This window comes from Salmo salar, chromosome 21 (assembly GCF_965601325.2).
Source record: "Salmo salar chromosome 21, fSalSal1, whole genome shotgun sequence".
NCBI lineage: Eukaryota > Metazoa > Chordata > Actinopteri > Salmoniformes > Salmonidae > Salmo > Salmo salar.
This window is the reverse complement of record NC_138311.1, coordinates 33,787,769-33,808,023: the sequence shown is the minus strand read 5'-3', so window position 1 is coordinate 33,808,023 and position 20,255 is coordinate 33,787,769. Positions and strand designations below refer to the sequence as shown.

The 20,255-nt window shown below is 43.1% G+C and overlaps 1 protein-coding gene across 4 annotated transcripts in view; it reads right to left on the bottom strand.

Annotated features, from left to right (window-relative positions):
* Positions 1-15,410: 15,410 nt before the first annotated feature.
* Positions 15,411-20,255, bottom strand: part of LOC100380296 (ecto-NOX disulfide-thiol exchanger 1) — an 84,183-nt gene continuing 79,338 nt past the window's right edge. For 3 of the 4 annotated variants that reach the window (XM_014165034.3, XM_014165032.3, XM_014165033.3), the window contains 2 exons: positions 16,654-16,739; positions 15,934-16,499 (listed from right to left, as the gene is read on the bottom strand). In XM_014165034.3, the coding sequence (XP_014020509.1) occupies positions 16,368-16,499; positions 16,654-16,739 (218 nt within the window). In that variant the 3' untranslated portion in view covers positions 15,934-16,367. 4 annotated transcript variants of the gene reach the window in all.

Sequence of the window (20,255 nt, the reverse complement as noted above, 5' to 3'; positions counted from 1 at the left end):
GGCGTGGCGCAAAATACAAACTCCTCGAAAATCCGAAAACTTCCATTTTTCAAACATATGACTATTTTACACCATTTTAAAGACAAGACTCTCCTTTATCTAACCACACTGTCCGATTTCAAAAAGGCTTTACAGCGAAAGCAAAACATTAGATTATATCAGCAGAGTACCCAGCCAGAAATAATCAGACACCCATTTTTCAAGCTAGCATATAATGTCACAAAAAACAAATCCACAGCTAAATGCAGCACTAACCTTTGATGATCTTCATCAGATGACACTCCTAGGACATTATGTTATACAATACATGCATGTTTTGTTCAATCAAGTTCATATTTATATCAAAAACCAGCTTTTTACATTAGCATGTGACGTTCAGAACTAGCATTCCCACCGAACACTTCCGGTGAATTTACTAAATTACTCACGATAAACGTTCACAAAAAACATAACAATTATTTTAAGAATTATAGATACAGAACTCCTTCATGCAATCGCGGTGTCCGATTTTAAAATAGCTTTTCGGTGAAAGCACATTTTGCAATATTCTGAGTAGATAGCCCGGCCATCATGGCTAGCTATTTTGACACCCACCAAGTTTGGTACTCACCAAACTCAGATTTACTATAAGAAAAATTGGATTACCTTTGCTGTTCTTCGTCAGAATGCACTCCCAGGACTTCTACTTCAATAACAAATGTTGGTTTGGTTCCAAATAATCCATAGTTATATCCAAATAGCGGCATTTTGTTCGTGCGTTCAAGACACTATCCGAAGGGTAAAGAAGGGTGACGCGCCCGGGGCGTTTCGTGACAAAAAATTTCTAAATATTCCATTACCGTACTTCGAAGCATGTCAAACGCTGTTTAAAATCAATTTTTATGCGATTTTTCTCGTAAAAAAGCGATAATATTCCAACCGGAAAACCCTGTTTTCGTTCAAAGACTGAAAATAAAAACATGGAGTCGTCTCGTGCACACACGCCAGTCTCATTGTTCTCAGATCGACCACTTACAAAATGCGCTACTGTTTTTCAGCCATGGCCTGCAAAGTCATCATTCAATGTTCTGGCACCTTCTGAGAGCCTATGGGAGCATTAGAAAATGTCACGTTACAGCAGAGATCCCCTGTTTTGGATAGAGATGATCAAGAAGGCCAAGAAATAGTCAGAGAGGGCGCTTCCTGTTTGGAATCTTCTCAGGTTTTGGCCTGCCAAATGAATTATGTTATACTCACAGACACCATGGAGTGTTTTCTATCCAAAGCTAATAATTATTTGCATATTCTAGTTTCTGGGCAGGAGTAATAATCAGATTAAATCGGGTACGTTTTTTATCCGGCCGTGAAAAATACTGCCCCCTATCCATAACAAGTTAATGCAGGGAAACTTAAATCCGTTTTACCAAATTTCTATCAGCATGTTAAATGTGCATACAGAGGAAAAAATCTCTGGACCACCTTTACTCCACACACAGAGATGCATACAAAGCTTTCCCTCGCCATACATTTAGAAAATCTGACCATAATTCTATCCTCCTGATTCCTACTTACAAGAAAAATTTTTGCAGGAAGCACCAGTGACCAGATCAATCAAAAAAGTGGTCAGATGAAGCAGATGCTAAGCTACAGGACTGTTTTGCTAGCACAGACTGGAATATGTTCCAATCAGTCATTATCTTCATCAATAAGTGCATCGATGACGTCATCCACACAGTGACCGTACGTACATACCCCAACCAGAAGCCATGGATCACAGGCAACATCCGCACTGTGCTAAATGCTAGAGCTGTCACTTTCAAGGAGTGGGACTCTAAGCCGGAGCTTATAAGAAATCCCGCTATACCCTCCGACGAACCATCAAATAGGCAAAGCGTCAATACAGGACTAAGATCGAATCATACTACACCGGCTCTGACGCTCGTCGGATGTGGCAGGGCTTGAAAACCATTACAGACTACAAAGGGAAGCACAGCCGAGAGCTGCCCAGTGACACGAGCCTACCACACGAGCTAAACTACTTCTATGCTCGCTTCAAGGCAAATAACACTGAAACATGCATGAGAGCACCAGCTGTTCCAGAAGACTGTGTGATCACGCTCTCCGCAGCCGATGTGAGTAAGACCTTTAAACAGGTCAACATTCACAAGGCCGCAGGGCCAGACAGATTACCAGGACGTGTGCTGCGAGCATGCGGTGACCAACTGGGACGTGTCTTCATTGACATTTTCAGCCTCTCCCTGTCTGAGTCTGTAATACCAACATGTTTTAACTTCTTGCCTCTAGGCGTTCCGCTAGCGGAACCCCGTTCCGCCAGCGGGACCCCTAGCCAACAGCCAATGGAACAGCAGGGCGCGAAATTCAAAATATCAAAAATCTAATAATTTCAATTTCTCAAACATACGACTATTTTACACCATTTTAAAGATACACTTCTCCAGAATCCAACCACGTTTTCCGATTTCAAAAAGGCTTTACAGTGAAAGCGAAACATTAGATTATGTTAGGACACCACCTAAACAAGAAAAGCCACACTGCCATTTTCCTAGCAAGGAGATGTGTCACAAAAACCCAAAATCCAGCTAAAATGAAGCACTAAGCTTTGACGATCTTCATCAGATGACACTCCTAGGACATCATGTTACACAATACATGTATGTTTTGTTCTATCAAGTTCATATTTATATCTAAAAACAGCATTTTATATTGGCGCGTGATGTTCAGAAAATGATTTGCCTCCAAATCTTCCGGTGAATGTGCACATTCATTTACAGAAATACTCATCATAAACGTTGACAAAATATATAACAAATATTTAAAGAATTATAGCTATACTACCTCTTAATGCAACCGCTGTGTCAGATTTCAAAATAACTTTACGGAGAAAGCACATTGTTCAATATTCTGAGTACAGAGCTCCGCCATCAATGCAAGCTATACAGTTAGCCGTCAAGCCACGGCATCGTAAAAACTCTAAAATACTGTTATAAATATTTCTTACCTTTGCTGATCTTCGGCGGAATGCATTCGGAAGGACTCCCACTTCCACAAGAAATGTTCATTTGTTTGATAAAGTCTATAATTTATGTCCAAATACCTCCGTTTTGCTGGCGCGTCCAGAACACTATTCCAAAGGCACGAGACAGGGGCGCAAATCAATAGACGAAAAGCTCAAAAGTTCCATTACCGTTTGTAGAAACATGTCAAACGAAGTTTACAATCAAACCTTAGGGTGTTTTTAACATAAACAATCGATAATATTCCAACCGGACAATAGCGTATTCATTACAGAAGAAAAATAAAAAATGCTATCCATGCGTGAATGCGCATGAAGTAACTACATGACCTCAGACAGTCCACTGATTGAACCGGCTGTTATTCGGTCAAAATTCACCATAGAAGACTCAAACAACTTTGTAAAGACTGTTGACATCTAGTGGAAGCCTTAGGAAGTGCAAGTTGACCCCACAGACACTGTAGTTTCAATAGAAAATGGTCTGAAAGACTACAAGTCTCAGATTTCCCACTTCCTGGTCGGATGTTTCTCAGGTTTTTGCCTGCCATATGAGTTCTGTTATACTCACAAACATCATTAAAACAGTTTTAGAAACTTCAGAGTGTTTTCTATCCACATCTACTAATAATATGCAAATATTTGACTCTGGGACCGAGTAGTAGGCCGTTTAATTTGGGTATGTTTTTCATCCAGCCGTGAAAATACTGCCCCCTATAGCGAAGAGGTTTTAAGCAGACCAGCATAGTGCCTGTGCCCAAGAACACTAAGTAACCTGCCTAAATGACTACCGACCTGTTGCACTCACGTATGTAGCCATGAAATGCTTTGAAAGGCTGGTCATGGCTCACATCAACACAATTATCCGAGAAACCCTAGACCCACTCCAATTTGCGTACCGCCCCAACAGATCCACAGATGATAAAATCTCTATTGCACTCCACACTGCCTTTTCCCACCTGGACAAAAGGAACACCTATGTGAGAATGCTATTCATTGACTACAGCTCAGCGTTCAACACCATAGTGCCCTCAAAGCTCATCAATAAGCTAAGGACACTGAGACTAAACACCTCCCTCTGCAACTGGATCCTGGAATTCCTGATGGGCTGCGCCCAGGTGGTAAGGGTAGGTAACAACACATCCGCCACGCTGATCCTCAACACAGGCCCCTCATGGGTGCTTGCTCAGTCCCCTCCTGTACTCCCTGTTCACTCATGACTGCATGGCCAGGCACGACTCCAACACCATCATTAAGTTTGCCGATGACACAACAGTGGTAGGCCTGATCACCGACAATGACTTGACAGCCTATAGGGAGGGGGTCAGAGACCTGGCCGTGTGCCAGGACAACAACCTCTCCCTCAACGTGACCAAGACAAAGGAGATGATTGTGGACAACAGGAAAAAGTGGACCGAGCACACCCCCATTCTCATCGACGGGGATGCAGTTGAGCAGGTTGAGAGCTTCAAGTTCCTTGGTGTCCACATCACCAACAAACTAACATGGTCCAAGCACACCAAGACAGTCGTGAAGAGGGCACAACAAAACCTATTCCCCATCAGGAGACTGAAAAGATTTTGTATGGGTCCTCAGATCCTCAAAAGGTTCTACAGCTACACCATCGAGAGCATCCAGACTGGTTGCATCACTGCCTGGTATGGCAACTGCTCGGCCTCCGACTGCAAGGCACTACAGAGGGTAGTGCGAAAAGCCCAGTACATTACTGGGGGACAAGCTTCCTGCCATCCAGGACCTCTATTCCAGGCAGTGTCAGAGGAAGGCCCTAAAAATTGTCAAAGACTCCAGCCACCCTTGTCATAGACTGTTCTCTCTGCTACCGCACAGCAAGCGGTACCGGAGTGCCAAGTCTAGGTACAAGAGGCTTCAAACAGCTTCTACCCCCAAGCCATAAGACTCCTGAACATCTAATCAAATGGCTACCCAGACTATTTGCATTGCCCCCCCCCCCTCTTTTACACCGCTGCTACTCTCTGTTGTTATCATCTATGCATAGTCACTTTAATAACTCTATTTCACTGTAAGGTCTACACCTGTTGTATTCGGCGCATGTGACTAATACAATTTGATTTATTCCCTCCCAGATATGCCCCCCTAGACACAAGTATGACAAAACAACCAACATAAATACGTCAACTCCTGCAGCTCTGTCGCACCTGGGGCTGTACACCTACAGCTCATCCCTTGGCAGTAGCACGGTAGATTACTTTATCACTGACCTCAACCCAGAGTCTTTCAGAGCGTTCCCTGTCAGCCCACTAACAACCCTATCAGATTACAACAAAATCACATTCTTCCTGAAAAGAGCAATACTCAATCATGAGGCATCAAAGCCAAAGGAACTGCACAATATTAAGAAATGCTATAGACGAAAGGAAAGTAGTGTAGAAACCTACCAAAAAACTATTAGGCAAGAACAAATTAAATCCCTTTTAGACAACTTCCTGGATAAAACATTTCACTGTAATAGTGAAAGTGTAAACTTGGCAGTAGAAAGCCTAAACAGTATATTTGATCTTTCAGCTTCCCTATCATATCAAAAAACGTCAAGCAGACAACCTAAGAAAATGAACAATGACAAATGGTTTGATGAAGAATGCTAAAACCTAAGCCAAAAACATAGATACCCAGAAAACCTGATTCTACGGCTTCACTATGGTGAATCACTAAAACAATACATAAATACACTACGGAAAAAGAAGGAACAGCACCTCAGAAATGAGCTCAATGTAATTGAAGAATCCATAGAATCTAACCACTTCTGGGAAAATTGGAAAACTCTAAACAAATAACAACATGAAGAGTTATGTATCCAAAATGGAGATGTTGTAGATAAACAAATTATCCAATATTTTTGGCTCTATAACAAAGACCAAACAGCAAAAACATACATGAACAATTACACATCTAAGAATCAGCTATTAAAGACTACCAGAACCCACTGGATTCTCCAATAACATTGAATGATCTATAGGACAAAATACAAACCCTCAAACCCAAAAAAAGCCTATAGTGTTGATGGTATCCTACGTGAAATGATAAAATATGCAAACCCCAAAATCCAATTGGCTATACCTAAAACTCTAACATTATCCTCAGCTCTGGCATCTTCCCCAATATTTGGAACCAAGGCCTGATAACCCCAATCCACAAAAGTGGAGACAAATTTGACCCCAATAACTACAATGAGATATGCATCAACAGCAACCTTGGGAAAATCCTCTGCATTTTCATTAACAGCAGACTTGTACATTTCCTCAGTGAAAACAATGTACTGAGCAAATGTTGAATTGGCGGTTTACCAAATTACCGTCTGACAGACCACGTACTCACCCTGCACACCCTAACTGACAAACAAACCAAAACAAAAGGCAAAGTCTTCTCATGCTTTGTTGACTTCAAAAAAGCTTTTGACTCAGTTTGGCATGAGGGTCTTCAATACAAATTGATGGAAAGTGGTTTTGGGGGAAAACATACAACATTATAAAATCCATGTTCACAAACAACAAGTGTGTGGTTAAAATTGGCCCCACCCTCTTCCACATACAGTTGAAGTTGGAAGTTTACATAGACCTTAGCCAAATACATTTAAACTCAGTTTTTCATAATTCCTGACATTTAATCCTAGTAACAATTCCCTGTCTTAGGTCAGTTAGGTTCAGCACTTTATTTTAAGAATGTGAAATGTCAGAATAATAATAGAGAGATTGATTTATATCAGCTTTTATTTCTTTCATCACATTACTAGTGGGTCAGAAGTTTACATACACTCAATTAGTATTTGGTAGCATTGCCTTTAAATTGTTTAACTTGGGTCAAACGTTTTGGGTAGCCTTCCACAAGCTTCCCACAAAAATGTGGGTGACATTTGGCCTATTCCTCCTGACAGAGCTGGTGTAACTGAGTCAGGTTTGTACGCCTCCTTGCTTGCACACGCTTTTTCAGTTATGCCCACAAATTTCCTATAGGTTTAAGGTCAGGGCTTTGTGATGGCCACTCAAATACCTTAACTTTGTTGTCCTTAAGTCATTTTGCCACAACTTTGGAAGTATGCTTGGGGTCATTGTCTATTTTGAAGACCCATTTGTGACAAAGCTTTAACTTCCTGACTGATGTCTTGAGATGTTGCTTCAATATACCCACATAATTTTCTTTCCTCATGATGCCATCTATTTTGTGAAGTGCACCAGTCCCTCCTGCAGCAAAGCAACCCCACAACATGATGCTGCCACCCCTGTGCTTCACAGTTGGGGTGGTGTTTCGTCGGCTTGCAAGCCTCCCCCTTTTTCCTCCAAACATAATGATGGTCATTATGGCCAAACAGTTCTATTTTTGTTTCATCAGACCAGAGGACATTTCTCCAAAAAATACAATCTTTGTCCCCATGTGCAGTTGCAAACCGTAGTCTGTCTTTTTTATGGCGGTTTTGGAGCAGTGGCTTCTTCCTTGCTGAGCGGCCTGTCAGGTTATGTCGATATAGGACTCATTTTACTGTGGATATAGATACTTTTGTACCTGTTTCCTCCGGCATCTTCACAAGGTCCTTTGCTGTTGTCCTGGGATTGATTTGCACTTTTCGCACCAAAGTACGTTTATCTCTGGGAGACAGAACGCGTCTCCTTACTGAGCGGTATGACAGCTGTGTGGTCTCATGGTGTTTATACATGCATACTATTGTTTGTACAGATGAACGTGGTACCTTCAGGCGTTTCGCAATTGCTCCCAAGGATGAACCAGACTTGTGGAGGTCTTTCATTTTTTTCTGAGGTCTTGGCTGATTTCTTTAGATTTTCCCATGATGTCAAGCAAGAGGCACTACATTTGAAGGTAGGTCTTGAAAAACATCCACAGGTACACTTCCAATTGACTCAAATGATGTCAATTAGCCTATCAGAAGCTTGTAAAGCTATGATATAATTTTCTGGAATTTTTCAAGCTGTTTAACTTCTATGGGCTACGTGGGACGCTAGCGTGGGACACAGCCAGTGAAATATCAGGGCGGCAAATTCAAAAACAACAAAATGTCATAATTCAATTTTCTCAAACATACAACTATTTTACACCATTTTAAAGATACACTTCTCCTTGATGTAACCACATTGTCCAATTTCAAAAAGGCTTTACAGCGAAAGCAAAACATTAGATTATGTTAGGAGAGTACATAGACAAAAATAATCACACAGCCATTTTACAAGCAAGGACATGTGTCAATAAAACCCAAAACACAGCTAAATTATGCACTAACCTTTGACGATCTTCATCAGATGACACTCCTAGGACATTATGTTAGACAATACATGCATGTTTTGTTCGATAAAGTTCATATTTATATCCAAAAACAGGATTTTACATTGGCGCGTGATGTTCAGAAAATGTATTCCCACCAAAACTTCCAGTGAATGTGCACATCAATTTACAAAAATACTCATCATAAACATTGACAAAATATATAACAATTATTTAAAGAATTATAGGTAGACTACTCCTGGATGCAACCGCTGTGTCAGATTTTAAAATAGCTTTACGGAGAAAGCACATTTTTCAATATTCTGAGTACATAGCTCAGCCATCACGGCAAGCTACTCAGACACCCGCCAAGTTCGGGGCAACCTAAACTCAGAATTCGTATTAGAAATATTCTCTTACCTTTGCTGATCTTCGTCAGAAAGCACTCCCAGGACTGCTAATTCCACAAGAAATGTTGTTTTTGTTCAAAATAATCCATATTTATGTACAAATACCTCTGGTTTGTTTGTGCGTACAGATCACTTATCCAAAGGCATAACGCGCGAGCGCGGAACCAGAGACGAAAAGTCAAAATGTTCCTTTCCCGTACTTAGAAGCATGTCAAACGTTGTTTAAAATGAATCTTTATGGTATTTTTAACGTAAAATTGCGATAATATTCCAACCGGACAATAACATATTCATTCAAGAAGAAAAAGAAGGAACGGCGTGCTCGCGTGACCGCGCATATCCAATCCCTTTGCTGCCAGGCAGTCCACTCAGAAACTGAGCTCCTATTATCTGCCCAGTGACAGGAGAATTCTCAAACCACTGTCTGAAGGCTTTAGACAGCCAATGGAAGCCTTATGAAGTGCAACGTAACCCCACGGATACTGTAGTTTCGAAAGGGACTAGAAAGAAGACCTGCAATTCTCAGATCCTCCACTTCCTGGTTGACTTTTTCTCAGGTTTTTGCCTGCCATATGAGTTCTGTTATACTCACAGACACCATTCAAACAGTTTTAGAAACGTCAGAGTGTTTTCTATCCAAATCTACTAATAGTATGCATATTCTAGTTTCTGGGCCAGAGTTGTAAACTATTTAAATTGGGTACGTTTTTCATCCTGCCGTGAAAATACTGCCCCCTAGCCCAGACAGGTTAAAGGCATCGTCAACTTAGTGTATGTAAACTTCTGACAAACTGGAATTGTGATACAGTGAATTAAAAGTGAAATAATCTGTCTGTAAACAATTGTTGGAAAATGTACTTGTGTCATGCACACAGTAGATGTCCTAACCAACTTACCAAAACTATAGTTTGTTAACAAGAAATGTATGGAGTGGTTGAAAAACGAGTTTTAATGACTCCAACCTAAGTGTATGTAAACTTCCGACTTCAACTGCATATATATCAATGAATTGGCAAGGGCACTAGAACAGCCCGGTCTCACCCTACTAGAATCTGAAGTCAAATGTCTACTGTTTGCCTAAAACAGTACCTAGACCTTCTGCACAGATTCTGTCAGACCTGGGACCTGACAGTAAATCTCAGTAAGACAAAAAATAATGGGCTTCCAAAAAAGGTCCAGTTGCCAGGACCACTAATACAAATTCCACCTAGACACCGTTGCCCTATAGCAGTCAAAAAACGATCCATACCTCGGCCTAAACATCAGCGCCACAGGTAACTTCCACAAAGCTGTCAATGATCTGAGAGACAATGCAAGAAGGGTCTTCTATACCATCAAAAGGAACATAAAATGTAACATACCAGTTAGGATCTGGCATAAAATACTTAAATCAGTTATAGAACCCATTGCCCTTTATGGTTGTGAGGTCTGGGGTCCGCTCACTAACCAAGAATTCACAAAATGGGACAAAAATCCAATTTAGACTCTTCATGCAGAATTCTGCAAAAATATCCTCCTTGTACAACTTAAAACACCAAATAATGCATGCAGAGCAGAATTAGGCCGATACAGAATCCAGAAAAGAGCCATTAAATTCTACAACCACCTAAAAGGAATTGATTCCCAAACCGTCCATAACAAAGCCATTGTCATGTGCACTCCCTCTCCGGCCTCTAGATCACCAGGCTGCTCGTTAGTGCGCACACCTGTCACCAGCATTACGCGCATAATGACACTCACCTGGACTCCATCACCTCCTTGATTACCTGCCCTTTATATGTCACTCCTTTGGTTTCTTCCCCAGTCGTCATTGTTGCTGTTTCATGTTGGTGCTCTGTTTGTGTGTCTTGTTTTGTTAATTAATTAAATGTATTCACTCCCTGAACTTGCTTCCTCAGCGTACATCGTTACAGAATGACGACTCAACAAAGGAAAGCATTAGGGAGTGTTTTTTTGTTTTGTTTTTGTGTTGGGGGTGATGTTGGAGCTGGTGCTACCTTGGAGGCCTCAGCCGGTTTGTAGGCTCCCATGCCTAAGCTGGGTGAACAGGTTCCTGAGCCTCAACCAAGGCAACCGGGGAGGGCTCATCAGGCTCTCACTCCTCAGCCGGTTCGTCAGGTTTCTGCGCCTCAGCGGAGGTGACCGCTCCGGTACCCGGGATCGTCCCTGTGGTTGGCGTCCTGCGGCTGGAGCCGAACGCGCTGGGGAGGGGGGTACTGTCACATATGCTCTCTCTCCAGCGCTCTAGGTCGTCATGATCCCGTACCTCAGCCGGATTGACAGGTTCCCGTGCCTTAGCAGAGGTGACTGGTCCGCTCCTGATCCCCGGGATCATCATCTTGGTCGGCGTCCGGCGGCTGGAGCCACACGTCAGGGAGGGGGTACTGTCGCGTGTGCTCCTTCTTCGGCCTCTAGGTCACCTGGCTGGTCGTTAGGGCACATAATGACACTCACCTGGACTCCATCACCTCCTTGATTACCTGCCCTTTATATGTCACTCCCTTTGGTTTCTTCCCCAGTCATCATTGTTGCTGTTTCATGTCAGTGCACTGTTTGTGTGTCTTGTTTTGTTTAATTTATTTATTAAATGTATTCACTCCCTGAACTTGCTTCCCGACTCTCAGTGTAAATCATTACAGCCATGACCTACAGAGAGATGAACCTGGAGAAGAGTCCCCTAAGCAAGCTGGTACTGGGTCCCTTTCACGAACACAGAGCCCCAGGACAGCAACATAATTAGACCCTACCAAATCATGAGAAAACAAAAAGATAATTACTTGACACATTGGTAAGAATTAACAAAAAACTGAGCAAACTAGAATGCTATTTGGCCCTAAACAGAGAGTACAGTGGCAGAATACCTGACCACTGTGTCTGGCCCAAACTTAAGGAAAGCTTTGACTATGTACAGGTTCAGTGAGCATGGCCTTGCTATTGAGAAAGGTCGCTGTCGGCAGACCTGGCTCTCAAGAGAAGAGAGGTTATGTGCACTGCCCACAAAATGAGGTGGAAACTGAGCTACACTTCCTAACCTCCTGCCAAATGTATGGCCATATTAGAGAGACATATTTCCCTCAGATTACACAGACCTGCAAAGACTTTTGAAAACAATTCAAATTTTGATAAACTCCCATATCTATTGGCGTGAAATACCAGTGTGCAATCACAGCATCAAGATTTGTGACCCGTTACTACAAGAAAAGGGAAACCAGTTGAAGAACAAACACCATTGTAAGTACAGCCCATATTTGTTTATTTTCCCTTTTGTACTTTAGCTATTTGCACATCGTTACAACACTGTATATAGACATATGACATTTGAAATGTCTCTATTTTGGAACTTGTGTCAGTTTAATATTTACTGTTCACTTTTTGTTTATTTCCCTTTTGTTTATCCATTTCACTTGCTTCGACAATGTAAACATATGTTTCCCATGCCAATAAAGCCCCTTGATTTGAATTGAGAGTATTGGAGAGGGAGAGAAAGGAAGAGAGAGTACAATAGAATGGGAGAAAGAGAGCGAGAGAGACAGGGGGAAGGCAAGAGGAGAAGGATGAGGATTCTAAATTAGGCTTATAGAACAGGAAGCCATCACAGGCCCTTTGTCAGCTTATGTAAACATTTGGTTGTGTTTTCCCCAGTCCCATTGGTCATTCGTCATTCTGCAACCATCATCATCTCCCAGGCCTGGCCCTACACTCCCAGATGGAGGGATGGTGTTCATGAACAACACAAAAACAGAGGAAGGGAGAGTAAGCACATACATCATGTATCACTACTGCATGCTGTCTGTGTACGAACACAGGGGCAACATTAACAAACTGTCTGGGCCTCCCATGAGCAAATGAAACATTCCTGTGAATACTGTACTGTGTAATGAACTGTGTGTGCCGTTTCAGCGGAGTTCGCTGTGGTCTGCTGCCTTACAGCACCGGCTTGAGCTCTGCAATTATTCCTGTTCACTATTTAGGAGCGTAAAAATAGCAAATCACTGTGTGTATCCCTCATGGAAGTGATTGTTTCTGTTCCAGCCAAGCCCAGAGGATAACTGTCATGTGTATATATCTTCCTTAGCCAAAACCTCAGCCTAAAACAAGACTGTGGTACAAGCAGCTTTTAGAACTATACTGTCGCTTCTCTACATGTGGTTCATTTAATCACATTTCTGAGAACTGTAACTATCATTCATGCTTAAAAGACCATAATACTTTTAGTCACATAGATTTACAGTTAAATGAATCAATTAATGTAAACAATTACTTTTGAGATTGACCCTAAATGCGTTCAATGTCGGAAATCAAAAACTGGGAAAGTGAATCTTATGATAATTTTAAGAATTAATTTTGACATCAAGGGCATGTCTAGACAATCAGGCATTCCCGATAAGAGTAATTATGTCATTGCTGAATGATGATGTGTAGATTAATAAAACATTTAATTAATTCAATTGATATAGAACAGTGGAAAATGCCGAATCTGCAAATATGACTTTATCAAGACATAATTCAGTGAAGATCTGTATTTACAGATGAATTGTAGGGGTAGTAGTGTTTCCTGGTTAGACTGCATGGTAAGGAAACATTTCTGACCCTATTTTCCTTCTATAGTCTCCTATTTTTTTTCATCAGCTATTTTTTGTCTATTTGAGTTGTAAAATATGGGGTAGCCATGCAGCTAGGGCAAAGTATTAGATGTTTCATAATATTTCACCATGGACAAATATTTCATCAGTTAACAGAGTAAAGAGGAGGAATGATGTGATTTCTTAATTGATGTCTTTCTCCAGCTGGACATCCTGAATATGTGTGCTGAAATCCTGAGGCAGATGAGAGAGTTTGTCTAAAGTGGAATCATATGGAGAGCAGAGCTGTGGGATGGAGGTATGGAGGGAAAACTCAGCAAAGCCTTGGCTCCACTGCCAGGCATCAATCAGGGATTAAATATACATCTCTGAAATGGACGACACTCCAATCCAATCACATCTGGCCAGCTGATCTCTTTTGTGGATAGGAGGATTAATAGAATGAAAAGAGCAGTGGAACCAGAGCCCTATATGCATTACATGGGTCTGAGTGGTACAGAGGCTGCAGTGGTCTGGTTTCTCCATCTACTACAGCTGCTTATGACAGGTCTTTGTCAGGCATATTACAGGCCTATGACCCTTCATACTGCTTTCTCCATGGTGACAGCAATCTTCTATCCATGAGAGAGCAGAAAGGGGTTAGTGCAGAGCAGACAGGGCCAGATTCTCCCATATACTCCCCTGCTTACCCTGCTGTTGCATCAGTCAAAGCAATATGGTGTGTATTGTATGTAAGTGTGTGCGTGTGTGGTGCTTTACAACATGCTCTCAGTACAGATTTACCAGCATAGGCCTTGATTCCGACCCGAGTTAAGCGTACGTACGTGGAACGGTATTCCATTATGCGTATTCTGACCTTGAATAGCATGGTATTCACATGCTAGTCATTCGGGTGCAGATCAAAGAAATGATGGTGGGGCGGAGGTGTGTCTACATAGATATAAGCCTTATTCTGACCTTGACTTAATTCCTCATTATTCCACAACCTTAACGAGCTAGGAAACAATGAAAAGGTGGAGCGAACTTGCTGGTTCTAAGTGGAAAAAGCATCTACTTTATATTTTTTCAATATAAATAACAGCATTCTCCATGCACTGTAATTTATAAATGGATAATATCTATTGATAAGTGTGAAGGTAAATGAGTAATCCATTTGGAGAAGGGGATTGTAAATACACATACCAATTGTTTTAGAGAATTGTTCCTTATGTTCCCTGGAGATGAATGTGAAACCAGCCATATGGAAGCAAACTGAAAATCATATCAACACGACATGTATTGTGGCCCCTTTTCCACAGTGAAATAGGCTATAATTAGCTGTGCCGTTATTCAGAATTATCATTGTGGGCCCTCAATTTGATATATGTACTTTAGAATGTTTTAATTGTAGCCTATGCCTAAGCTTTTCTTAGTTTTATTGTACAATGTGTATCATGTCAAATATTAGCCACTATTGGGAGTCACCATCAGTAATATCCACATACATTTATAACTGTAATTTTACTGTTCGTTTTCTTCAATTTGTAGCTCACATTTTGCATCATTCCATTCCATTCTGTTTACCTTTCTTTCCTCTGTCACCTCCATGTAAGTTGTTTGTGAGGGTCACTAGCATTAGTGGATCATATTAACGTTGTGGAATACCAGCTAGTGAGAAGTGCGTAGGAAAAGCGTGTGTAAGAAAGGTGTTATTTCGGAATCGGGCCTATAGAGCCTACCAGCACATGATCAGAAGCTATAGGAGAGGAGAAAGTACCGGGAGAGGAGGAGAGAAGAAGAGAGGAGTACATATTCTCTCTCTCTCTCTCTCTCTCTCTCTCTCTCTCTCTCTCTCTCTCTCTCTCTCTCTCTCTCCTCTCTTCTCTCTTCTCTCTTCTCTCTTCTCTCTCCTCTCTCCTCTCTCTCTCCTCTCTCTCTCTCATCCAGTATTAATACATTCTTCAACCTCCATCATCAGGGAGATGTAGCACATGGAATATCAGCTCACTATCTGGATCACAATCATTAAACCAAAACATACAGGATTTCAGATCTATGCAAAAGCGTGTATCTTTTGCCATTAACAGCCTTGTCTTGCCATTACCAGCCTGTGAATTTAGTTGCTTGTCATGGCGATAAAGCTTCTTGAATTGAAAATGTTTTTAGATTGATCAGAAGATGTTTGGATAAAAACATTTTATTACATTAGAAAACATAATAATTTAAATGAGTAGATACCAATTAAACAGTGGCAGAACGCACAGCACACACTGGACACAGAAGGCCAGAGCAAAGAGAGACATCCAAAGGTGGAGACCTACAGTACAGTCCCAACCCAACAGTATCAGTACCAGTCATCAGTAGGCTACTAAAGTCAGTTCTGGGTCACAGACAGACAGACAGAGAGAGAGAGGCTGGCTAACGCTGCAATCCTGTTGGAGTGTGAAACTGGGTTTTACAGCAAACAGTCCCACAACACACTGGACGTGAGGGGTAACAACAATAAATCTGTAACACAATTCTCAAATTTTCCACATTCCCATCCATATTTCGATTGCAGCAGTCCGATATTCCTGGATCCCTCCCAGCCTAGTGGGAGTCAGCTGTTGACAAATCAGTTACACAACTGCTCCAGGGAGAGAGAAAGAACAGAGAAAGAGAGGGAACAGAGAAAGAGAGGGAACAGAGAAAGAGAGGGGACAGAGAAATAGGCATCACAAACAACTCCAGTCAATGAGAGGTTCTGTTGGCTGGGGTCTGGTCACTAGGTTACCATAGAGAATGTCTGCTCTGTGACCTCCTTGGCTGACATCCGTGGATCTAGTTATACAGCATCGAGTGGAGATCCATGTGGATCCCTCTACCTCAGTGTCAGCAATTCCCTCACAAAGATATAACCTCGGAAATATCCATCAGTGTCTGTTTTGTGTTTGAGTATCATCACCATGTACTGTGGATGTCTATGGATACACAACATACACACACCGTTCAAACACAGTCTGTGGATTTGACACGCCTTCTATTCATGTGTCCACCAGGCTTCGTGGCTGGTCAGGAAGTGTGTATGTTCCTGTACCACACGTGGTCCGTCAGGCCATGTGTGTGTCCTGGGTCATATGATGTGTTTGTGTCCCTGTGTCACATGGAGGCGAGGCTCTGGAAGCCACAGAACTTCCAGCGTTTCTCCAGTGTGGCTCCCACTCCACTCAGCTCCTGTCTGAAGACACTGGGCAGACGACTCATCAGAGACTCCAACTCACCCGCTGACACCTGGACGGGAGAGGGACGGGGACAGGTGACATCACCTAACGGGTCTTTCCTATTTCTGTAACAATTAGATAAGATTTCATATGCCCATTTCAGTTTCCCCCCCAGCTTTTTCCCTTTCTCTATTTTAGTGACTATTTCATGTCAATAAACTGACCGTAGTGTCCAGTCTCTGGATGTAGGACCACAGATAGTCGATGTTGGCTCCAAATGGATGGACATGGAGGAAGGTAGATATGATGCCTGCAGAGACACAGAGAGAGATTGAGAGATGAGAGATAGAGAGAGAAACAGAGACACAGAGATAGATTGAGAGATGAGAGATAGAGAAACAGAGAGATTGAGAGAGATGGGAGATGGAAAGAGATAGAGAGATAGAGAAACACAGAGAGACATTGAGATGAGAGATAGAGAAGAGAGAGAGAGACAAACAGAGAGACATTGAGAGAGATGAGAGATAGAGAAGAGAGAGAGACAGGGAGAGGGAAGAGAAAGAACATGCTGTTCAACTTCAGCTCTCCAGCAGAGCTGCAATCTGCATTTTGCCGACGTGCCATGCAATAAATGCATCCCGCGCCGCCATAGAAAACGCTGGTCCGAGTAGAAACAGCACTTGAGTTGATTACTTGTGAGAGGTCCTGCAGAGGTAACACAGCGACTCAGGGGGAGAGAATATAGTGCGGTCCCCTGGGAAGCCTGAGCCAATATTTATTCCCCTGATTTATATGACGGAACATTGCCCATTACAGACAGGACTAATTTACTCCCCTCAGCCACCACCACTCAGACGGAACCACCACACTGCATGAGGGGGGAAGGGATGGTGTGTTTGTGTGTGTGTGGGGGGGGGTCTTAGTGTGTGCATGTGTGTGTGCGTTCACGTCTATACATGTTGTGGACGTGTTGTTGTGTATGTCCATGCATGCGGATGCGTGTCTGTATGTGTTTGCGTCTGTGTAAAGGTGTGTATCCCTTACAGAAAAATGAAAAGCCCAGAAGCGGTGTTGGCTGCAGTCAAAGGAGGCTGTTGGGAGGAGCTATTCGAGGACGGGCTCATTGTAATGGCTGGAATAGAATAAATGGAACAGTATCAAACACATCAAACATATGGTAGCCACATGATTGACTCCGTTCCATGTATTATATTCCAGCCATTACAATGAGCCCGTCCTCCCTTAGCTCCTCCCCACCAGCCCTCACTGGCTGCGGCAGGCTAGGAAGCAGACAGGGTGGCTGGCTGGCAGAGAGATAGAGAGCTCTGCCTCTCCTCTCCTTCATGTTGGCTTTCTGTGGGCCGCGTTAAAAGAGATAAATGTGCATCTGCCTACTCCTCTTTGCTCTCCTCTGCTCCCCTTTCGTCTGCTCTTCTCTCCTCTCCTCTGCTCTCCTCTCCTCTCCTCTCCTCTCCTCTCCTCTCCTCTCCTCTCCTCTCCTCTCCTCTCCTCTCCTCTCCTCTCCTCTCCTCTCCTCTCCTCTCCTCTCCTCTCCTCTCCTCTCCTCTTCTCTCCTCTGCTCTCCTCTCCTCTCCTCTCCTCTCCTCTCCTCTCCTCTCCTCTCCTCTCCTCTCCTCTCCTCTCCTCTCCTCTCCTCTCCTCTCCTCTCCTCTGCTCTGCTCTGCTCTGCTCCAACCGGCTCCTGGCTCTGTTTTACACCAAGCTGTTTTTACCTCCCTGCAGCACCGAAAGGAGCTCTACTTTCCAGCTGCTAATCTGAGAATTGGCACAGAAATATTTTGTGCTTGTGCCTACAGGAGATTCAGACAGTGAACAGAAACAAAAGGAAAGCAGGCTAATAAAATGACTTCAGTCAGAATCAGAATAGAAGCTGCTTTCTGTTTGTGATGAAACTACATTTCTGGGAGCTGAAATGGAGGGGAGGTAGAGGGGGAGGAGAAAGGGGAAGGAGAGAGGTAGAGGGGGAGGATAGAGGGAGACGGGGAGAAGAGCCACGGGAGAATTAGGCAATTTGTGTCCTACAGTCAGTCTCTCCTCTCGCCTGAAACCGGTTTGTCTTTTCTTCTGTTCTAGCTGACGGCGTCCTCGTCTATCTCAGTGTCCCCGGCGCCCTGCGATGGAGTGTGGTTCTGTGTGTGAACACAACCATAGCACCGCCGCGTGCAGCTGGGAGAGATCATGTTTGTGTGTGTGTGCGTGCCTGCATGCGTGCGTTTTGCATGTGCCTACGTTCAGAGTTGATGTGTGTGTGGCCAGGGTCAGCGGAGTACTGCTTGGCAACCAGACCGATAGTACCTCTCACCTGAGCCCCCCTCCACCCAGTCCTTGGGTTCTTCATCCAAGAAGACAACAGACCTACCTGGTCTCAGAGCAAAACATATTATATTTTACAAAATCCGTGCCACTCCATTTAGTGTGATACACTACAAGACCAAAAGTATGCTGGTCAAACATCTCATTACAAAATCATGGCCATTAATATTGAGTTGCCCCTCCTCCCTTTGCAGCTATAACAGCCTCCACTCTTCTGGGAAGGCTTTCCACTAGATGTTGGAACATTGCTGCAGGGACTTGCTTCCATTCAGCCACAAGAACATTAGTGAGGTTGGGCACTGATTTTGGGCAATTAGGCCTGGCTCGCAGTTGGTGTTCCAATTCATCCCAAAAGTGTTCAATGGGGTTGAGGTGAGGGGTCTGTGCAGACCAGTCAAGTTCTTCGACACCGATCTCGACAAATCATTTTTGTATGGACCTCACTTTGTGCACGGGGCATTGTCATGCTGAAACAGGAACGGGCCTTCCTCAAACTGTTGCCACAAAGTTGGAAGCACAGAATCATCTAGAATGTGATTGTTTGCTATAGCATTAAGATTTCCCTTCACTGGAACTAAGGGTACTAGCCTGAACCATGAAAAAAAGCCCCAGACCATTATTCCTCCTCCACCAAACTTTACAGTTGGCACTATACATTGGGGCAGGTAGCATTCTCCTTGCATCCGACAAATCCAGATTCATCCGTCGGACTGCTAGATGGTGAAGGGTCCAATGGCGGCGAGCCTCACATCATTCTAGCCGACGCTTGGTACATTTGGGCTTGTGTGCGGATGCTCGGCTATGGAAACCTATTTCATGAAGCTCCCGACGAACAGTTCTTGTGCTGATTTTGCTTCCAGAGGCAGTTTGGAACTCAGTAGTGAGTGTTGCAGCTGAGGACAGATTACTTTTACACGCTATGCCCTTCAGCGTTCCCCTTCTGTGAGCTTGTGTGGCCTACCACTTCGCGGCTGAGTCGTTGTTGCTCCTAGATGTTTCTACTTCACAATACCATCCGGGGCAGCTCTAGGAGGGCAGAAATTGGACAACTGACTTGTTGGAAAGGTGGCATCCTATGACGGTGTCACGTTGAAAGTCACTGACCTCTTCAGTAATGCCAGTCTACTACCAATGATTGTCTATGGAGAATCCACTAATTTCAAGGGTTGTCCACATACTTTTGTTAGGTTAGGAGTTAAGGTTAGGGTTAAGGTTAGGAGTTAAGTTAAAGGGTTACGGTTAGGGGAAGGGTTAGCGAACATGCTAAATAGTTGCAAAGTAGCTAAAAAGTAGTAAGCAGTTCTAATTTGCTAAAATGCTGAAGTTGTCCGGAATGAGATTTGAATGCGCACCCTTTGGATTGCTAGACGTTCACATTATACGTCCGACCAACGACCCTTTGTTTTTGCCTTAATTAACCTTTTTTTTTACTAGGTAAGTCAGTTAAGAACAAATTCTTATTTACGATGACGGCCTACACCGCCCTATGGGA